This window comes from Macaca nemestrina, chromosome X, assembly GCF_043159975.1.
Source record: "Macaca nemestrina isolate mMacNem1 chromosome X, mMacNem.hap1, whole genome shotgun sequence".
Lineage (NCBI taxonomy): Eukaryota > Metazoa > Chordata > Mammalia > Primates > Cercopithecidae > Macaca > Macaca nemestrina.
In genome coordinates, this window is record NC_092145.1 from 144,922,403 (window position 1) to 144,938,627 (window position 16,225).

Genomic DNA, 16,225 nt, shown 5'->3' on the forward strand with positions numbered 1-16,225 from the left:
CCATTGAAGCTTACCTAAATATTCATCAATGAGAAATAGGTTAAGAAAACTGTGGTACAACCATACATGAAATTGATGTACCTGTAAAAGAAATGAGATCGATTTTTTTTTTGTAATGATATGGAAGGATACTCAAAGTATATCATGTGAGAAAAGATCTAGGAACAGGATATTTATATTTATATTATTATTATTATTATTATTATTATTTTGTTCTTTGTAGGGACAGGGTCTCACCATGTTGCCCAGGCTTAGGAGCAGGATATTAGCTAACTTGTGTTACCTCTGAAAATCTTTGAAGTTCCCCCTGCTCTTTTTTCCAGAAGTGTAAAAACAAGCATATATTTAGTATTATACATTTTTAAAAAATGGAAAAATGCTGCTGTGTGAATGAAAGAGTATACATTGTGTTGCTCCAGATGGTAAAACTAGAGTAGAATTTACTAAAATAAAGTTTCAGCACGTAAAGTAAAGCACTTCTCTGCTCTTGGCCATTTTAGACACTAACCATCTGGAGCAACCATGTAACTCTTGCCACTCATTGCTAACTTAATGTAAAAAAAAAAAAATCGCTTGAGTTTCTTAACACTTCACAAATGCTTGTAAGACTGACACTGGGAGCCCTGTCATCTAAAAGGCACCTTACAGAGTGCTTTCAATTCTTCTGTTTTTTTCATTCATTGCTCAAAATAGATCGTAGTAAGATTAGATACTCTCTGGCTTCTTGGTCTTTGACACAAGGAAGAGGGTTCCAGAGTTGAGAGTAAGGACTTTGCATCCTTTGCCATAGAATTCGATTAGGGTCAATAAAAAGGACCATTGTGTTCTAGAATGTGAAGGACGAAGGATACCACTTTATAGTGCAAGGAATAAGTGAAGAAGTCCTTTTATAAGGAAAACTGCAGTAGAGCAATAACTTGAAATTACACTTATTTATATTTACTTTTCATTAAATGTAAATTATTTTCTTTTACTACATTGTACTAGTAGAAAGATAATCAGCAGTTTAGGCATTCAGTCATGGATATTCAATACCATTGGTTTACTTAAGCACTTCTCATGTCAACAAGACTTAAGCCTGCAGATAACTCCTAGTTTTATCAGTGTTCGTTATAGCTTCCCGGTTGGTTTTACTTGTGAGTCATAAGCCTAGTATGGTGAATATCTAGGAAATTTCACGGTAACAGGGCTTGTCTTAGGTTTTGAGAACAGGTGTAACTTGACTTCTCTCTGCTGTTTGTCATCCTACACTTCCCACTACATCTGGTCCTTTTTTTAGGGTGCTGAGAACAACATTTTTCTTCATGCAGGGGAAAGTAGAAGTGCATGTTTTCTAAGAAGGACAAATAGGAATAGAATACAAAAAAGGTATATTGGGGCCGGGCGTAGTGGCTCACGCCTGTAATCCCAGCACTTTGGGAGGCTGAGGCGGGTGGATCGTGAGGTCAGGAGTTCGAGACCAGCCTGGCCAAGATGGTGAAACCTCATGTCTACTAAAAAAAAAAAAAAAAAATAGCCAGGTGCAGTGGTGGGTGCCTGTAATCCCAGCTACTCAGGAAACTGAGGCAGGAGAATCGCTTGAACCCGGGAGGCGGAGGTTGCAGTGAGGTGAGATCATGCCACTGCCCTCTAACCTGGGTGACAGAGCAAGATTCTGTCTCAAAAAAAAAAAAAAAGTATATTGGAAGGGAGAATGGGAATGGAATCAAAATCATTGGTCTTGGATGAGAAGGGTCTTTCTCCTTGGTTTTGTGGTGATAATGGGGTAAAGCTGTAGACTTTTTTTTTTTCTTTAATTCATGAGTAAGATGAGCAAAATTGAGAAAGTGTCATTTTCTTGGCCTTGAGAAATGACATTATCTAAAGGAGAATTGTTGGGACTGGGGAGAAGGGGAGGGGTGTATAGCTTGAAGACAGTGTGAGGAGTTGGCAGTAGACTTAGTGGGGAGCAAATTAGTGAGGAGCAAAAAAGATTTCCTGGGATTCAAGGCCCGTTTCAGGTTGAAATAATACATTGTCATCCTTATTCAAAGAATAGGTTTCCAGAGAACCTGTACTAAGGACAATACGTGGTTTATAGTTGTATAATACAACTGGATTAAAAAAATTTTTTCTTACTGTTTTCATTCTGGCCTTTATTCCCACTTAATTGAAATCACTGGGGTTTTAGTGTTGTAAGAAACTGATAGTTATGCTAAGTATTATGTGTGACTGTTTCCTGCAGGTACCCAGGGGAAGAACAAAATAGTAGGCCTAGGCCTGCACAGGGTCCCTTGTGTGCTATGACAGACTTTACTCTCACCCTCCCTAATTCCTAATTGATATAATTTGTATGTGACTCACAAGAGGTACTGGTGGTAAGAGGCGATTCAATTATAAGCTGGAGTTTGTAATTGAATCTACTTTCTTTGTATCTGAAAGAAAAATATTTTTGTTAATTATGGGCATATCATTTAGCTAAAAAAATTACCTTAAATGTTAAGTGGTCTTTAAGGCATTTATAACGGAATTTTTCAGACCCTAGCAGTCTAAACTGGGAAATTATTTAAAATGTTATTAAAGCAACTTAAAATGGTAAAAATAATACATTTATTTTTGTGCATTTTAGAGTTTCTTTTCTTCTTGAAGGATGTTTTTCCAATGAGGGGTTTCTCTCTATGAAGAATATTCTCACAATTAATAGATGCTAATTTCTTACTTAAGTAAAGTAATATGGATCATTGGCTGTAAAGAATAGTTTGGCTTATCATCAACCCTTTTCTTTCCTAAAAGTAGTAAAAGGTGTGTCAGAGTATAAGTGGTGGAAATGCGTGGGTGGTCACATTGAGAATTGTTCCTGTAGAATTGTTGGTGTAGTTCATAGTAAGTCTCCTGGGGAGGAATGGTTGCATACTCAGCCCTATTTGGGAAACCACCTCTTTTAATGAGCATAAGCTCTCGATGGTTGGTTTTTACATAGTATGATAGAAAATTAAGAGAGAAAAGAAAAAGATGAAAAACTATAATATAAAGGCTCAAAGAACTGGTATTATTTAGTCAAAAGGTTATTTGACAGATTGGTATTATTTAGGCAAAAGGTTATTTGACAGACTTAAACTTTTCTTGTTCTCTCTCCAGAAAACAGAGACTATGTATCACAGCAAGAGTTTCATTGGGTTTAAGAAAGCGTACTAGAATACGTGCTGGAGTACTGACATGCATCAAAATGTAGTAGGATATATAAATTCAGTTTGTAATTACAATTTTGTCAAGTTTGTTATTTATATTTTAGCATTACCTGAAAAGTCTAATTACATTAAATCCCAAGGGATAGTCCCAATTACTTCATTAAACTGATATTTTCATAGGGAATTTTGCTTGGATAATGATCCATTATTGGGGCTTATAATTTATTTTTTACACAGAATATGGAAATAGGTTCAGAGGTTCATTGACAAAAAAGCATTCATTAAATACTGTGAATCACTAATGCCATTGATACAGAAGAATTTCCCTATGAAAATGAGAGCTTCTGTAAGAAAATGAAGTAGTTGGGAGTTTAATTTCTTATTAATATGATTTTAACTTGCTGCTTCATACCACTATATTCTGAGTTGGGGGAAAAGGGCAGCTATCTCTCTAAAATATTTAGGAATTCTTTGGGGATTAAAATGTAACTGGCTTTTGTCCTCAGATACTTTTGTAATTAATGGTTGTGTAAGTTTAGGGATTTGTTAGATATTTTTCTTGGAACAGTTTACATGATTTTGTAGTTCAACATTTCAAAGTTTCAACTTGAATAAATATTAAAATGAGGATACTTTAAAGACACTCAAATAAGCAATTTTAAACTTGCTTTCTGATGGGGATATAATCCCTATGATGGGCCCTCTCCCCAGGAAAATTTGTACATCATTTTGTTTCTAATTTCAGGGAACTCTCGGAGCCCCTAGAAGTCCTTCTGTAGACACTCAAATCTGTTTGGAGAGTTCATTAAAATCTGTCTTGAGGATTTTTAAAAAAGTAATATCCTCAGTCTCAGTCAAAGTTTTTGAATTTTTTGCTTTTGTAGGTATAAGTAAACAGTTAAAAAACCTTCATTGCTACTTAAAATACCAGATGAGTGACTACTTTTCCACTTTTTATTGGGAAAGATTTTTCTCTAGGTTCTTTAGTTTATGTAATACAAATGAACTAATGAATTTAAACACTGGTGGAAGGGGAATATTCTAATTGAATTTTCGGTCAACTCAGTATTGACCAGATGACTTACACTGAAAATCTTTTCATAATATTAGTAATAAATATAGTGTTTTAGGATTTTGTAAAATTTCTGGAGGATGTCTGTCATCATTTTGAACACTATATATAGTAAAGTTAGAAAAAAATGAATCTAAAGTCTTGGGCATTGTTTAGAAGTTAAATACTCAGCCTTAAACCAAAGAATGAAAGCAAACAGAAACTTAAGTTTTAGTTATCTTTACTGTGAACTAAATGTTCTAGAAATCTGATTGTGTCTGTGTCAGTTTGTATACTGTGTGTAAGAATGTATGCATTTCTTTTGTAGCCACGTCATGAATATTTTAATGTCCCTGTGTACTAAATGACTACTCATCGAGTATGCAGAATTTCACAGAGGAAATAGAATGCTGATATACATATGAAAGAAAATATCCACAGCATGGTGATTTATTATCTTGTATAATAATAGTAGAACATTTCAGAACTAGTACTTTTATGATTGTATTTTTTTCCTGTTCACATTCCAAACTTTTCTGTTTTATTTCATTCTATATGTGATCTTGATATAGCTCATTCCTCTCTGCAACTGATTTAATCTCATCTTGACAAAATATAACCTAGAAGTGTTTTGAGTAATATTAAATCTTAAACACATACATACTATCATTAATGAACTATCCGTGATTTATAAGAGGAAAACATGACAATCATTAAAATGTTTACCAAAGAAAATATAGCTGAAGTGCTAGGTCAAAATAAGCAGTGCTGTAATATATAGTATGGTTTGGTCTTCAAATATTGAGGTTAAAAAAAGAAACTATTTTGTGTGATTATCTTACAATCTGTATGAGCGAATGTGTTCTAATGTATTACATAAAAGTATATGTGAAAATAATACAAGAAACTAAAATTAATTTGTACCATTATATAACATTTAAGGTTAAAACATTCAGTGTTAAGAAATTCTGTAGTGCCACATTTATTGAATCACATTTGTGCTATATAATAATATCAAACAGTCCCTTTAAGAACTTACTAGAGAGCTATGTCTGAAGTCTGTTCTGCAATATCTGTTGCTTAATAACTCTTTCAAAGCATTAATACTGAGTTTATATAGTTCAAAAATTCTAATATTCAGTTTTAATACCTAAATACTTATATTTTACTAGTGATGGCATTCTAATATATTGAGTCCTCATTTAAATACTTAATGCTTTGTTAACTGTGGCATTATATTTCTGAATTTTAAAACCTTTAATATTGGTGACTGTTGCATATTCTTTTAATAAAACATGCAGCCTATTTTATTATAAAAGGAAAACAATTCATTGTTTATATCTAGAGAGCATAAAGCCTAAGTAAGTTATTAAACAATAATTTCACAAGATGTTCAAATCGATTTACCACTGAAAGAAGATTTATGAAAATGTGTTTTGACCAAACTTAGTATTAGGCAGGTACACAGATAAGATTTTCCATTCTTAACATTCTCGCTGTAATGCACTACATTTGAAGCACCTGGATGTGCTATCAAATGGGAAATTTAGCATTATCTATTGGAAGCATTGAGAAACATTGGTCTTTCATTTCTATTTTTCCCCTCCTTTCTTCCTCCTGCCCCACAATATGTTATTCATCTGGTTTTAATGCTACATAAATATGCATTGTCTCATGCCTGTTTGTGTTGGATGCCTTGTGCTAAGCTGTAACAAAATGTTGCTTCTTTTGCTATCTGTATACAGCTGCTTGCTTTAAATGAGTAGATTCTGAAATAGCTTTCCTTGCATGTCTAAAATAAAAGTATTGCATGTACTTCGTCTCATGTGAATGACTTTTTTTCTTTTCCATCCCTCATAAAATAACGTTTTATATGTTCATTTTCTAGACAAATTTTTAAAATTGTGGTTAAAAACACGTAACACAGAATTCACCATCTTACGCAGGTTTAAGTGTGCGGTTCAGTTGTGTTAAGTATATTCACATTGTTGTGCAGCAGATCTGCAGGACTTTTTCGTCTTGCAGAACTGAAACTCTATACCCATTAATCAGCAGTTCCCCATATCCACCTCTCCCCCAGCCCCTGGCAACCACAATTCGACTTTCTGTTTCTGTAAATTTTACGACTTTAGATAACAGTTTTTCTCCGTAATTTTGAGCTACAATTTCAGTGTGAACATGTGTAAGTTCCATTTTATATTATCAACACAATTTATTTTAAAACTCTACCTGTACAAGTCTCACAATAATAAAATATGTAAATAATTATTTGAAACTAGGCCTTTTAGAAAGGACAAATATTTTCAATAATGCATATTTGATAAGCAGTATGATTATCTTCAGGAAATGCTATGTAAGATTGCAGGCAGTGAGCACAGGGGGAAGAGTCTGACCAGCTCCAAGGAGTAGCTGTGGGACATTTTTACATGGAGAACCTGAGAATGTAAACTGTGTAGAATTCAATGGAGGCATTATTTAATTGATACATTCAAGGCTACATGAATTTTTAAACTATTTAACATTACATGGATATAATTATTTTAAATTTTTCTTGAATATGTGATTTAGATGTCATTCTCTCAGTGTATTTAATGCTTAAGGCTAAATATAAATGAAAGAGATTGGCTTACATCATTCTTCGGTGTGGTATCATTTCCACTGGACTTTCTTAAAAAACTTAATCATGAAAACTTCAAGACTCACGAGTATAGGAAATGGTATAAAGAACCCTCGTGTACACATCACTGAGCTTCAAGAACCATCAACTTAATACTGTTTCCCCAACCACTCCCCGGATTTTTGCCTCAGTATCTTAGAGCAAGTCCTAGACATCTTGTCAGTTTGTCTTTAATACTTCAGTCTGTGTCCCTAACAGATAAAGTACCATGCCCAACAAAATTAACAGGAATTAATAATTAATATCTTGTGCCTGGCTCAGTTTTTCCTAATTGTCTGAAAAATGCCTTTTTATATTTGGTTTGTTAGAATCAGATTCCAACCAAGACTCTCACGTATCTGATTGATGTGTCTTTTAAGTCTCTTCTAATCTTTAACAAGTCTTCTGCTTTATCCCCCCTTGCCATTTTTTTTTAAAAACCGGGTCATTTATGCTGCAGGATATCCTACCTTATGGATTTGGCCATCGTATTCATGTGGCAATGTTTAGCTGTTCTTATATCCCTCATCTCTGTTTAGATCTGTAACCTGACTAGATTGAGGTTCAATTTGAGGGGGCAAGAATACTTCATAGGTTAGACTCTTATTAAAAAAATACCTTTTTCACCAAAGCTGATTTTTACCCATTTTTATTACTATGCAGACATACTACAAGGTCATCATATGAGCTTTATAAGTAGAATTGGTATATAGTACTTGCATTTAATAATAAATGCTAAATCATTTAGATTTCAATTGTGTAACTATATCACCTAACATTTTGGAGCACTTTCTATAAATTAGGCAGAGCCTTAACTCACTTAATCTCAACATATGAAGGTAAGTACTATTATCCATGTTTTCCAAATAAGGAAACAGACCATAGAGTTTAAGTAATTTACTTAAGATTACACCATGAAGTGCTTTACTTGCAATTAATATTCTAAAGATTTATGGTTTAATATAATTTCTCTTCTCCTTGTTTTGTGCTGTACCATGATTAGGATGCAAAAGTAAGTTTATTACTGGATACCAAAAATGTATATTATTTTCCCTCATTAAAATATAGTGTTGCCTTTTAATTACAAAATTCGTTGCTAGTAATACCTGAAAGTTGGCCTCCTTGGTCCTTTATTTTGTGATTTGCAAAATCAGCCACTTCGGAAAATTTTTAAATATTTTTTTTCTGGATATGCTTGCTTTGTTTTGAACTCCTTTGACATTTAAAAACCAGTATTGGTTGCTACATAGAATAAAAATGCCTTTGGCCCAGGGCATTTTTTCTATATGTGGCCTCTAGTGATGCCATTGGTTGCACTGGGGAGGTCTGGGAAGATAGCTGTTTCTGAAGACTTGCTGCTGTGGACACAGTTAACTAAAAACTCCAAGAGGAAGACATTTCTATAAATGCATGTGACAAAAAGCATGGAACACAACATTAGGCTAAGAACTGTGGGAACTCGGAGGGAAGAGGTTTTGAATTTTACCACCAAGATAACTTATCTTTCATATATATAATTGAGTAACAGTGATTTCATAAATTGCCAACTGGTTTGCATTGGGCTTGGCTGCTTTTTGCATGACAGCAACGGCATCTAGCACATTGGCAGGTAATTAGCAGGTACTGAATGAATGCTGAAAACGCCCTTTTGTGGTCTCCAATGTTTGGGGCACAAAACCCTAAATAACCAATGGCTGCCACTAATAGAATGCTACAGTGACACAAAATTGCTTTCTTGAGTCTCTAAAACAAGCATGTTCTTCCATGTCAATTTTTCACATTCTCAAGACTCCCTGGATCTGCTTACCAGAGTCTCACATTTTCCCTCCACAGGAAGCTGAAACCCCACGTAGTGTTCTTGAAGAAATTGGACTGACATAACTCTCCTCCCTTGTTGATGACTTCTTGTGGCATTTCACACACTGTAGATGGTCACTCCCTTCATGTCCATGTTAGCTAATGGTGTAAGATGATGTCTTGTCAGTATTACTGTTTTGCTAAGCCGCTTCATTCATGCCTACACAATTTTTTTAAAGGGAACTTTAGTTAATTAAGTGATAAGGGACTTAAATATGAATTAGAACGGTGCAGAAAAAGATCCTTTTCTGGATATCTTAAGGTTTAAAGGTCAGTTTCTCTTAATCTGATTATGTGCACATATGAAAATGGCACATATACATGTAAAATCAATCAGGCAGTATACATTTATTAATTACTGCATTTGACAAAGGAAACTCTTAAATTATAATGTGAAACCTGGTTTTATGAAACCAAAGACTAGTGCAGCATTTCAGTATATGTAAAAAAAAAAAAAAAAAAAAAAAAAAAAAAAAAAAAAAAGGGAATTGACATGTCACATATCAAATGAATGGAAACTTAACTTCGTTGAAACTTTAAAAAGCAAATTTCCTCCAAAGACTTGTATTGGAAATTACATTTTTTTTTTTTTAAAAAGGAATACAGATTATTTTTAATGACTAAATTGGAATACTTCTTACACTAAAAATTATTTCTTAGGCATTCTGAATCTGGGATGAGAAACAGGATTGTTTCACAATAGTAAGCACATAATTTTTAAGGCCAAGGCACATTTGACTCCTGAGATGAATTTTTTTGTGGTCATAATCACATACTTAGTTGTTTTTGATGCCCCAAAATAAAGTGAGAATGTTAATTTTCCAGGAATTCTTCATAACAGTATCTTACAAAAAACATGTTGCTGTCTTCACAGTGTTATGTGTAAAAAGTCATTGTTTAAAGCATGAATATTCCCTCTGGGGTACTTGTTAAAGCCAAATTTATTTTGCTTCCCTCCACTTAGAAGTGCTGCACACTTTACAGCAACTTCCTTTCTTTCCATGGCACTGCCTAGTTAACAGAAGTCTTATAAAAATTTAAAAAGACACGTTTCCTATAAAAAAGTGAGAGTTAAATGAGGTAAAATGGCATTAGTTGGCTCTATTTTTTAAAGCTATATAATTGTTCAGCGTCACTTTTCTAAGTACTTATACATATCTAAACATGTCTTCACGGTTTATATTTTCACTTGTATATGCTGGGCTGGATTAAGCTTTGTTGTGATTGTGACCAATATTCAGGCCACGTGAGCACTGTCTTATCACATCGCCAATTAGTTGTAATAAACGTTCAACGTACAAACACTGGAGTGTGTTTTTATCTCTTTCCAAGTTTGTCAAACTATGGAGAGCTGCTGAAGGAAGAATTTCTAATTTTTTTTCAGTAAAATGTTGAAAATTCCCCTCCATTTGAATATGGTGGTTGTTATAAGCACACACAAGATACATGGTGGAAGATCTTCTGAGTCTTCATGTACTTCATTAAAAACTAACGTGGATTCCATGCTACTGAGAGCTTATCTACACATTTATTTTCAATCAATAAATGCTGCTTTTAAAACCTTGATGCAGTTGACTTTTCTACTCTTTCTGAATGAACAACTTAGATTATTACTCAAAAGGTATTTCAGATCAACTGGATTCCTCTTACCCCCTTGTGAACTGAAGGTGCTAGCACATGCAACAGAAAGGGACTAATATTTGCAGACTGTACTACCTAATCTATGCAACAAATCAAATATATGGTTATCATGATAGTTAAGGGACCTCCTATTACTACAGATAGGAAATGTTACATTCTAAAACTGGGATATTTAAGAAGGAGGCAGGAACTACCATCAAATTAAGTTGCTAGTTTATTGGAAAAAAAGACATTTATAGGTTTAAAAAGCCTCCGACATGCAGCTAGCTATTCACTGAAAACAGGCCTGTGGGCTTCTGCCAGCAATGTATAGTTGGAATTTTTGAAACATAAATAGTAATCAGGCAATATATACAAAAAACATTAATAAATTTTCAAGATGGACATTTATCAGGATAATGAACCAGTCAGTGGTTTAAAAACTTCCTGCCCTTCTACCCTGCCTATTAATATTTGAGGGGAAAGTCATCAACATCTCAGTTGTCTTGAGCTCAAGATGGTGGTGGTTTTCTTTCTTATCTTCCATGATCTATTAAGACTTCAGCTTTGCAGACCACATTTAATTGCATATATCTTGACTGTACTTAGAAAAGCATTAAAAAATACTGAATTTAATGATAATTACTCGGCATTACTGAAATCAGTAGATAGTTCTAGGTCAATCATTTTCAGGGTGAAGCAGGCATTTAGAGTCTGGAACAAATCCAACGTTTTAAAGTGAAATTATCCTGGACCACATGCATGATTTCTTTTATTGACTACACATTAAAGGACTCTCATCCTTAACAGATACCATGCAGAAATCCCAATTTTGAGGAAACTTTCTTCCTATTTAAATTTCGTTAACGTTTCAGTATTTTATGTATGTTTTAAGTCCTTATTCCCAAATCTCAAATTGACAAATGTCACATACTCCAAAATTCAAGATCCCAAGTATGTCAATGGAAAGAAAGTTACAAAAAATTGATAAAGCTGGGGAGCATCTTATTTATGATCTGAAATCTAGGTATAATATTTTGTCTGAAGCTTTTTCTGCATTAGGTTCTATTCTCTGACCATTCTGTTATGATTTTTATACCAGGATTGCTTTCACACTAGGCATATTTAGTACCAATGACCCTAATATTCCTGGAAATGACAAAAATAAACTTTACTCCTATATAAAGAACTTTCCAACACACTATTTTAAAAAGTACACCGTGACAGCCCCCAGCTGAAGAGTAGGAGGAAAAAAATGGACTTTGCCCATCAGTACTTTAAAACTGAGAAAGTGAACTTTAAAGCAAAAAAGCTGTTCAGCTATTACATACAGACAAATCCAATAGATTATTAATAAAAGGCCAACAAGCAGGGCGCAGTGGCGCTCACCTGGTAATCTCAGCTATTCAGGAGGCTGAGTCAAGAGGATCACTTGAGCCCAGGAATTTGAGGCTATAGTGCACAATGATCATGTGAACAGCCACTGCACTCCAGCCTGGGCAACATAGCAAGACCCTGTCTCTAAAAAAAGGGGTAGGGGGCAAGCAAGAATCAAAAAACATTAAATATGTGAACACATAAAATGTATCAAATTGGTAAGGATTAAAATTACTCAGCATTGTGGGAACAGTGAAGTTTATTGTTGACATAATTTTTTTGTAGTCTTCTGGCAGGCAACTTGGAAATATTTTAGTATTCATCTCCTTGATACAATGTATCCTAAGGAAATGATCAAAAACATGTGGAAGTATTTAAGAAAATCCATCACAGGATTGTTTTCAGCACAGGATTCTTTAATAGTACAAAATTAAACATCTAACAATGAGGATATGGTTGAAAAAACTGATAGATCCATATTGTGCAGTGAATAAAACGAAGAATAGGGCTTGATGAAATGTGACAATGCTTCTTGTGAATAAAAGCATATTCAACTGCATTCATATATGTTCTTTGTGTAAAAAGATGTGTACATAGGGCTGGCTGTGGTGGCTCACACCTATAATCCCAGCCCTTTGGGAAGACAAGGTGGGAGGATCACTTGAGCCCAGGAGTTCAAGACCAGCTTGAGCAACATGGCAAAACGCTGTCTCCACAAAAAAATGTTTAAAAATTAGCCAGGTGTGGTGGTGTGTACCTTGTAGTCTCAGCTACTTGGGTGGCTGAGGTGGGAAGATCACCTGAGCCCGAGAGTTTGAGGCTGCAGTGAGCTATGATCATGTCACTGCTCGTGAGAACCTCTCTCTAAAAAAGAAAAAAGAAAAAAGTGTACACACGAAAACAATGCTCCAATGTTTAGTTCGCTCTCAGGGTTAGGATTACAAGTAATTTTCATGTTGTTATTTATGTATTTTATGTTTTCTATACTAACCATACTTCATGATTATAAAAGAATAAAAAATATTTTTAAATAGAATTTCAGGCTACATAGGGTTCAGCCAGACTTGCAAACCCGTCTGCGTTCATAGCCTTCTATCCGAGTATGTAGCAACCATAATAAATAAGATATACAATCATTTAAGAATAAAACTAGTTTATTTAGATTTGGGACTCTGAACAGTTCTGTCTTTATTACCCGACCTCCTCCTGCCACGACTTCGGGACCTAGAGGAACTTTGGCTCCGGCTGCGGCGGCTCCTGCGGCTCCGGCTCCGGCTCCGGCTGCCCCGGCCGCGGCTGCGGTCCCTGCTGCGGTCCTTATTTCTTCCTCTACTTCGTGAATTGTGCCTCTCCCGACTCTTTGACGTGCGTTTGTGAGATTTCTTCCCCCTGTGACTACTCCTTTTCCTCTCGGATTCCCCATTTCTTTTGTAGGAGTGGTCTGGACTAGGGTTTCTCCTTCCCCGCAGCCTGCTGTAGTAGTCGTCGTGGTGACCCATCCTCTCCCTCCTTTCGGAGTTCTTACCAAAGGAGGAGCCAGTCCGATCTGGAGACAAGTAGATGTCTCTATTAGCTTCCCAGAATTCATTGTTGGGATTTCTGAACACATGAAGAAAGTTGCAGTGCTTTCCTCTTGGACACTGTTGTATTTCAAATAACCCTGCAAGGGCACAGTGATGAAACAGCACTTATCACGGCATATTCTGAAGATGCTACTTTATCCTTTTCAGAAGGTACATTTCTGATGTTTGGATACGCTAGAACTATTTTCTACTGTGTATTATGTAAAAGGGGCTTACATAAATTGATGTCATAATTTGGTTCCCACAATTTCAAACATGCTCTAACAAATGACACTCTGAAAGGTAACAAATCAGAAGTTTTCATTAAGCAGAACAGCCCGTGCCCTACTGGATTATGGTGCAGACTGCAGCTGAACAAATGGTGACCACGCTCTCTTCCAGGTTTCACCTTCCCTGATTAACATCAAATAGCCAGCTCTTTGGGTCCCTGTGGTAGCATGGTTTGATGGCATGGAGGTGACAGGCCAGAACCACTGGTCAAAAGAGAAGGCCTGGCCAGGCGCGGTGGCTCACACCTGTAATCCTAACACTTTGGGAGGCTGAGGCGGGCAGATCACCTGAGGTCAGGAGTTTGAGACCAGCCTGGCCAACATGGCGAAACCCCACCTCTACTAAAAATACAAAAATTAGCTGGGCGTGGTGGCGGGCGCTTGTAATTCCAGCTACTCAGGAGGCTGAGGCATGAGAATCACTTAAACCCAGGAGGTGGAGGTTGCAGTGAGCCGAAATCATGCCACTGCACTCCAGCCTGGGTGGCAGAGTGAGACTCACTCTCAAAAAAACAAACAAAAAAAACAAAAGAGAAGGCCTATTAAACATGGAGGAGTCTATATTTTGTTTACACTTTAAGATTATAAACATTACACTAATGCTTCAAATTCACTAAATGCTTTTAATACAGAAGACTCCTATCAAAGATAAAATCTATTCGAACAATTTTGAGATCTTTGGGGTTCTCAAACGTTTTTTAAAAGCAGTAAATTCCCCAGATATGCACAACAGTTAGAAGTGAAATACCTCCGTACCACACACTATAGACAAAAATTAACTCAAACTGCATCCAAGACCTAAATGTTAAGAAATGAACTATGACTCTGAAGAAAACATACAAGTAAATCTTTGTGACCCTGGGCTAAGCAATGTCATCCTAGATGTGACACCAAAAGCACAAACAAAAAAATAGGTAAACTGAACTTCATCAAAATTTAAAACTTGTATTTCGAAAGAACATGAAGTAAAAAGACAACCTACAAAATGGGAGAAAATATCTGCAAATCATATTTGTGACCAGGTACTTGTATGGAGAATATACCAAGAACTCTTACAACTCAATAATAAAAAGACAAAGAACCTAGTTAGAAAATGGGCAAAGGATCCAAACAGACATCTCCCCAAAGAAGACAAACAAATGGCCAGTAATGAGAAGATGCTCAGTATCTTTAGTCAATAAGGAAAAAATGAAGCTTTTTTTTTTTTTTTTTTTTTTTTTTTTTTTTAAATGAAATAGTCCCCTGCTTTGGAGGAGTCAAGGCCACACTCAGAAGCTCCTCACTGAAATCACACTGGATTCCCAGGAACTGACAAAAGTAGCTGCCTTTATGCAGTAAACAATTCCATCTCTTTCTTCCCCCCGAGTCTTTAAACTTCAAGTGTAATGGTTCTTCTAGTTTCCCTTAGCAAGGGATCCTAAAATCTTTCTTCTCCCTTCATAAATGGTTTCAAAATGACAGCATCCAGGAAGACAAGCCTGCCAAAGATTCTGTTAAGCAGGCATGTGTAGAGCAAAGAAACGTAAGTAAAGGGTAAGGTAAGTGCTCCCCAGAGGCATTTAGAGTTCATCTGTTTTCACCTGGGGAACAGCCCACTGAGAGAAATCACAGCATAACTAGGCCTTCAAAACTGCTGGCTACTCTCTGCACAAGACTGGATCATTTCCTGATTGGGTTGCCACTGTCCGATGTCAGTCTGACTGCATGCATGTTTAACTGATCCCAAGCCTACGCTTAGCCTCTAGGGCACAGAAGCATGTATTCCAAGTAAGGCAGGCAATGCTGTGAGTAAGGTAATGTAGGTGGTGATGACAGAAGATTCATTAGGGATAAAGATGGAAAGAAAGAAAGAAACAAACAGCTCAAGTGAGGTGAGCCAATGAACAGAAAATACCTCTGAAACTGCAACAAGGGAAATGGGGCTTCCACAGACGTAACTCCTTAGGCTTCCTGATTTGTCAGACACAGAGCCCAGGACTGAAGATTGGAGGACTGGAATTCTAGCCCCAGCTCTGTCACCAATACATTGTGACCTCAATCACTTCATCTATCAAGTGACTCATGAGGTCGGTTACAGATCTAAACTGTGGCGTTCTTTATATAAAGTTCTCTGCTCATCTACTGTGTGAGGCAAAAAGCTATGCCTCAGCACTTTAAAATACTGGGTTTTCCCCCAAAGAGTATCCCTTTATATAGCAGTGGAACAATTGAGGAAAAAAATCATCACTTTGTCTTTTACCACAAATCGCCATTTTCCACCGGGTCACTGGGCAGAATTCACACTGCAGCTGTCGTCCCGCATACCATCGCCCGTTAAACAGAGAAAGGGCTGCTTGGCATTCTTCTTCCCTTTAAACCAAAAACCAAATGATACGCTTTACAGTAACTTCCTAATATGTAGATTCGCCCGACTATTAATTAATCCCGTTATTAATTTATTGTAGGACCACCAAGTTCACTGATTTTGTACCTAGGGAAGAGTCATTAAAATAGTCAAGCTCCCGAAGCTCACAGTTTATTCAGGAACCCTTTTTACTAACCCTCGGAGAGGTTTCAATGCACGGAAATTGGCTTGAACGAAAGCTTCTTAATCCAAAAGACTGGACCATTAAAAATGCAGAAGTGTTTTCCATTGTTAGGGCCTA

The 16,225-nt window shown here is 36.0% G+C and overlaps 2 protein-coding genes across 6 annotated transcripts in view; one reads left to right on the top strand and one right to left on the bottom strand.

The window, feature by feature from the left end:
* LOC105478165 (adaptor related protein complex 1 subunit sigma 2) overlaps positions 1-10,295 on the top strand; it is a 28,307-nt gene extending 18,012 nt beyond the window's left edge. For 2 of the 4 annotated variants that reach the window (XR_985190.3, XM_011735215.2), the window contains one exon: positions 8,708-10,295. Coding sequence is in view for 1 of the 4 variants with exons in the window: in XM_011735215.2 (XP_011733517.1) it covers positions 8,708-8,755 (48 nt within the window). In the remaining 3 variants the exon portion in view is untranslated. Of the gene's footprint in view, positions 1-3,117; positions 3,208-4,546; positions 7,887-8,707 lie in introns of all 4 variants that reach the window. The other 2 variants (XR_011618184.1, XR_011618185.1) reach the window with 2 other exon arrangements.
* LOC105478161 (zinc finger CCCH-type, RNA binding motif and serine/arginine rich 2) overlaps positions 9,169-16,225 on the bottom strand; it is a 36,646-nt gene continuing 29,589 nt past the window's right edge. Inside the window, exons 10-11 of one of the 2 annotated variants that reach the window (XM_071088509.1) lie at positions 15,820-15,929; positions 9,169-13,274 (exon numbers count right to left, since the gene is read on the bottom strand). In XM_071088509.1, coding sequence (XP_070944610.1) covers positions 12,883-13,274; positions 15,820-15,929 — 502 coding nt within the window. In that variant the 3' untranslated portion in view covers positions 9,169-12,882. Of the gene's footprint in view, positions 13,389-15,819; positions 15,930-16,225 lie in introns of both variants that reach the window. The other variant, XM_011735211.2, reaches the window with a different exon arrangement.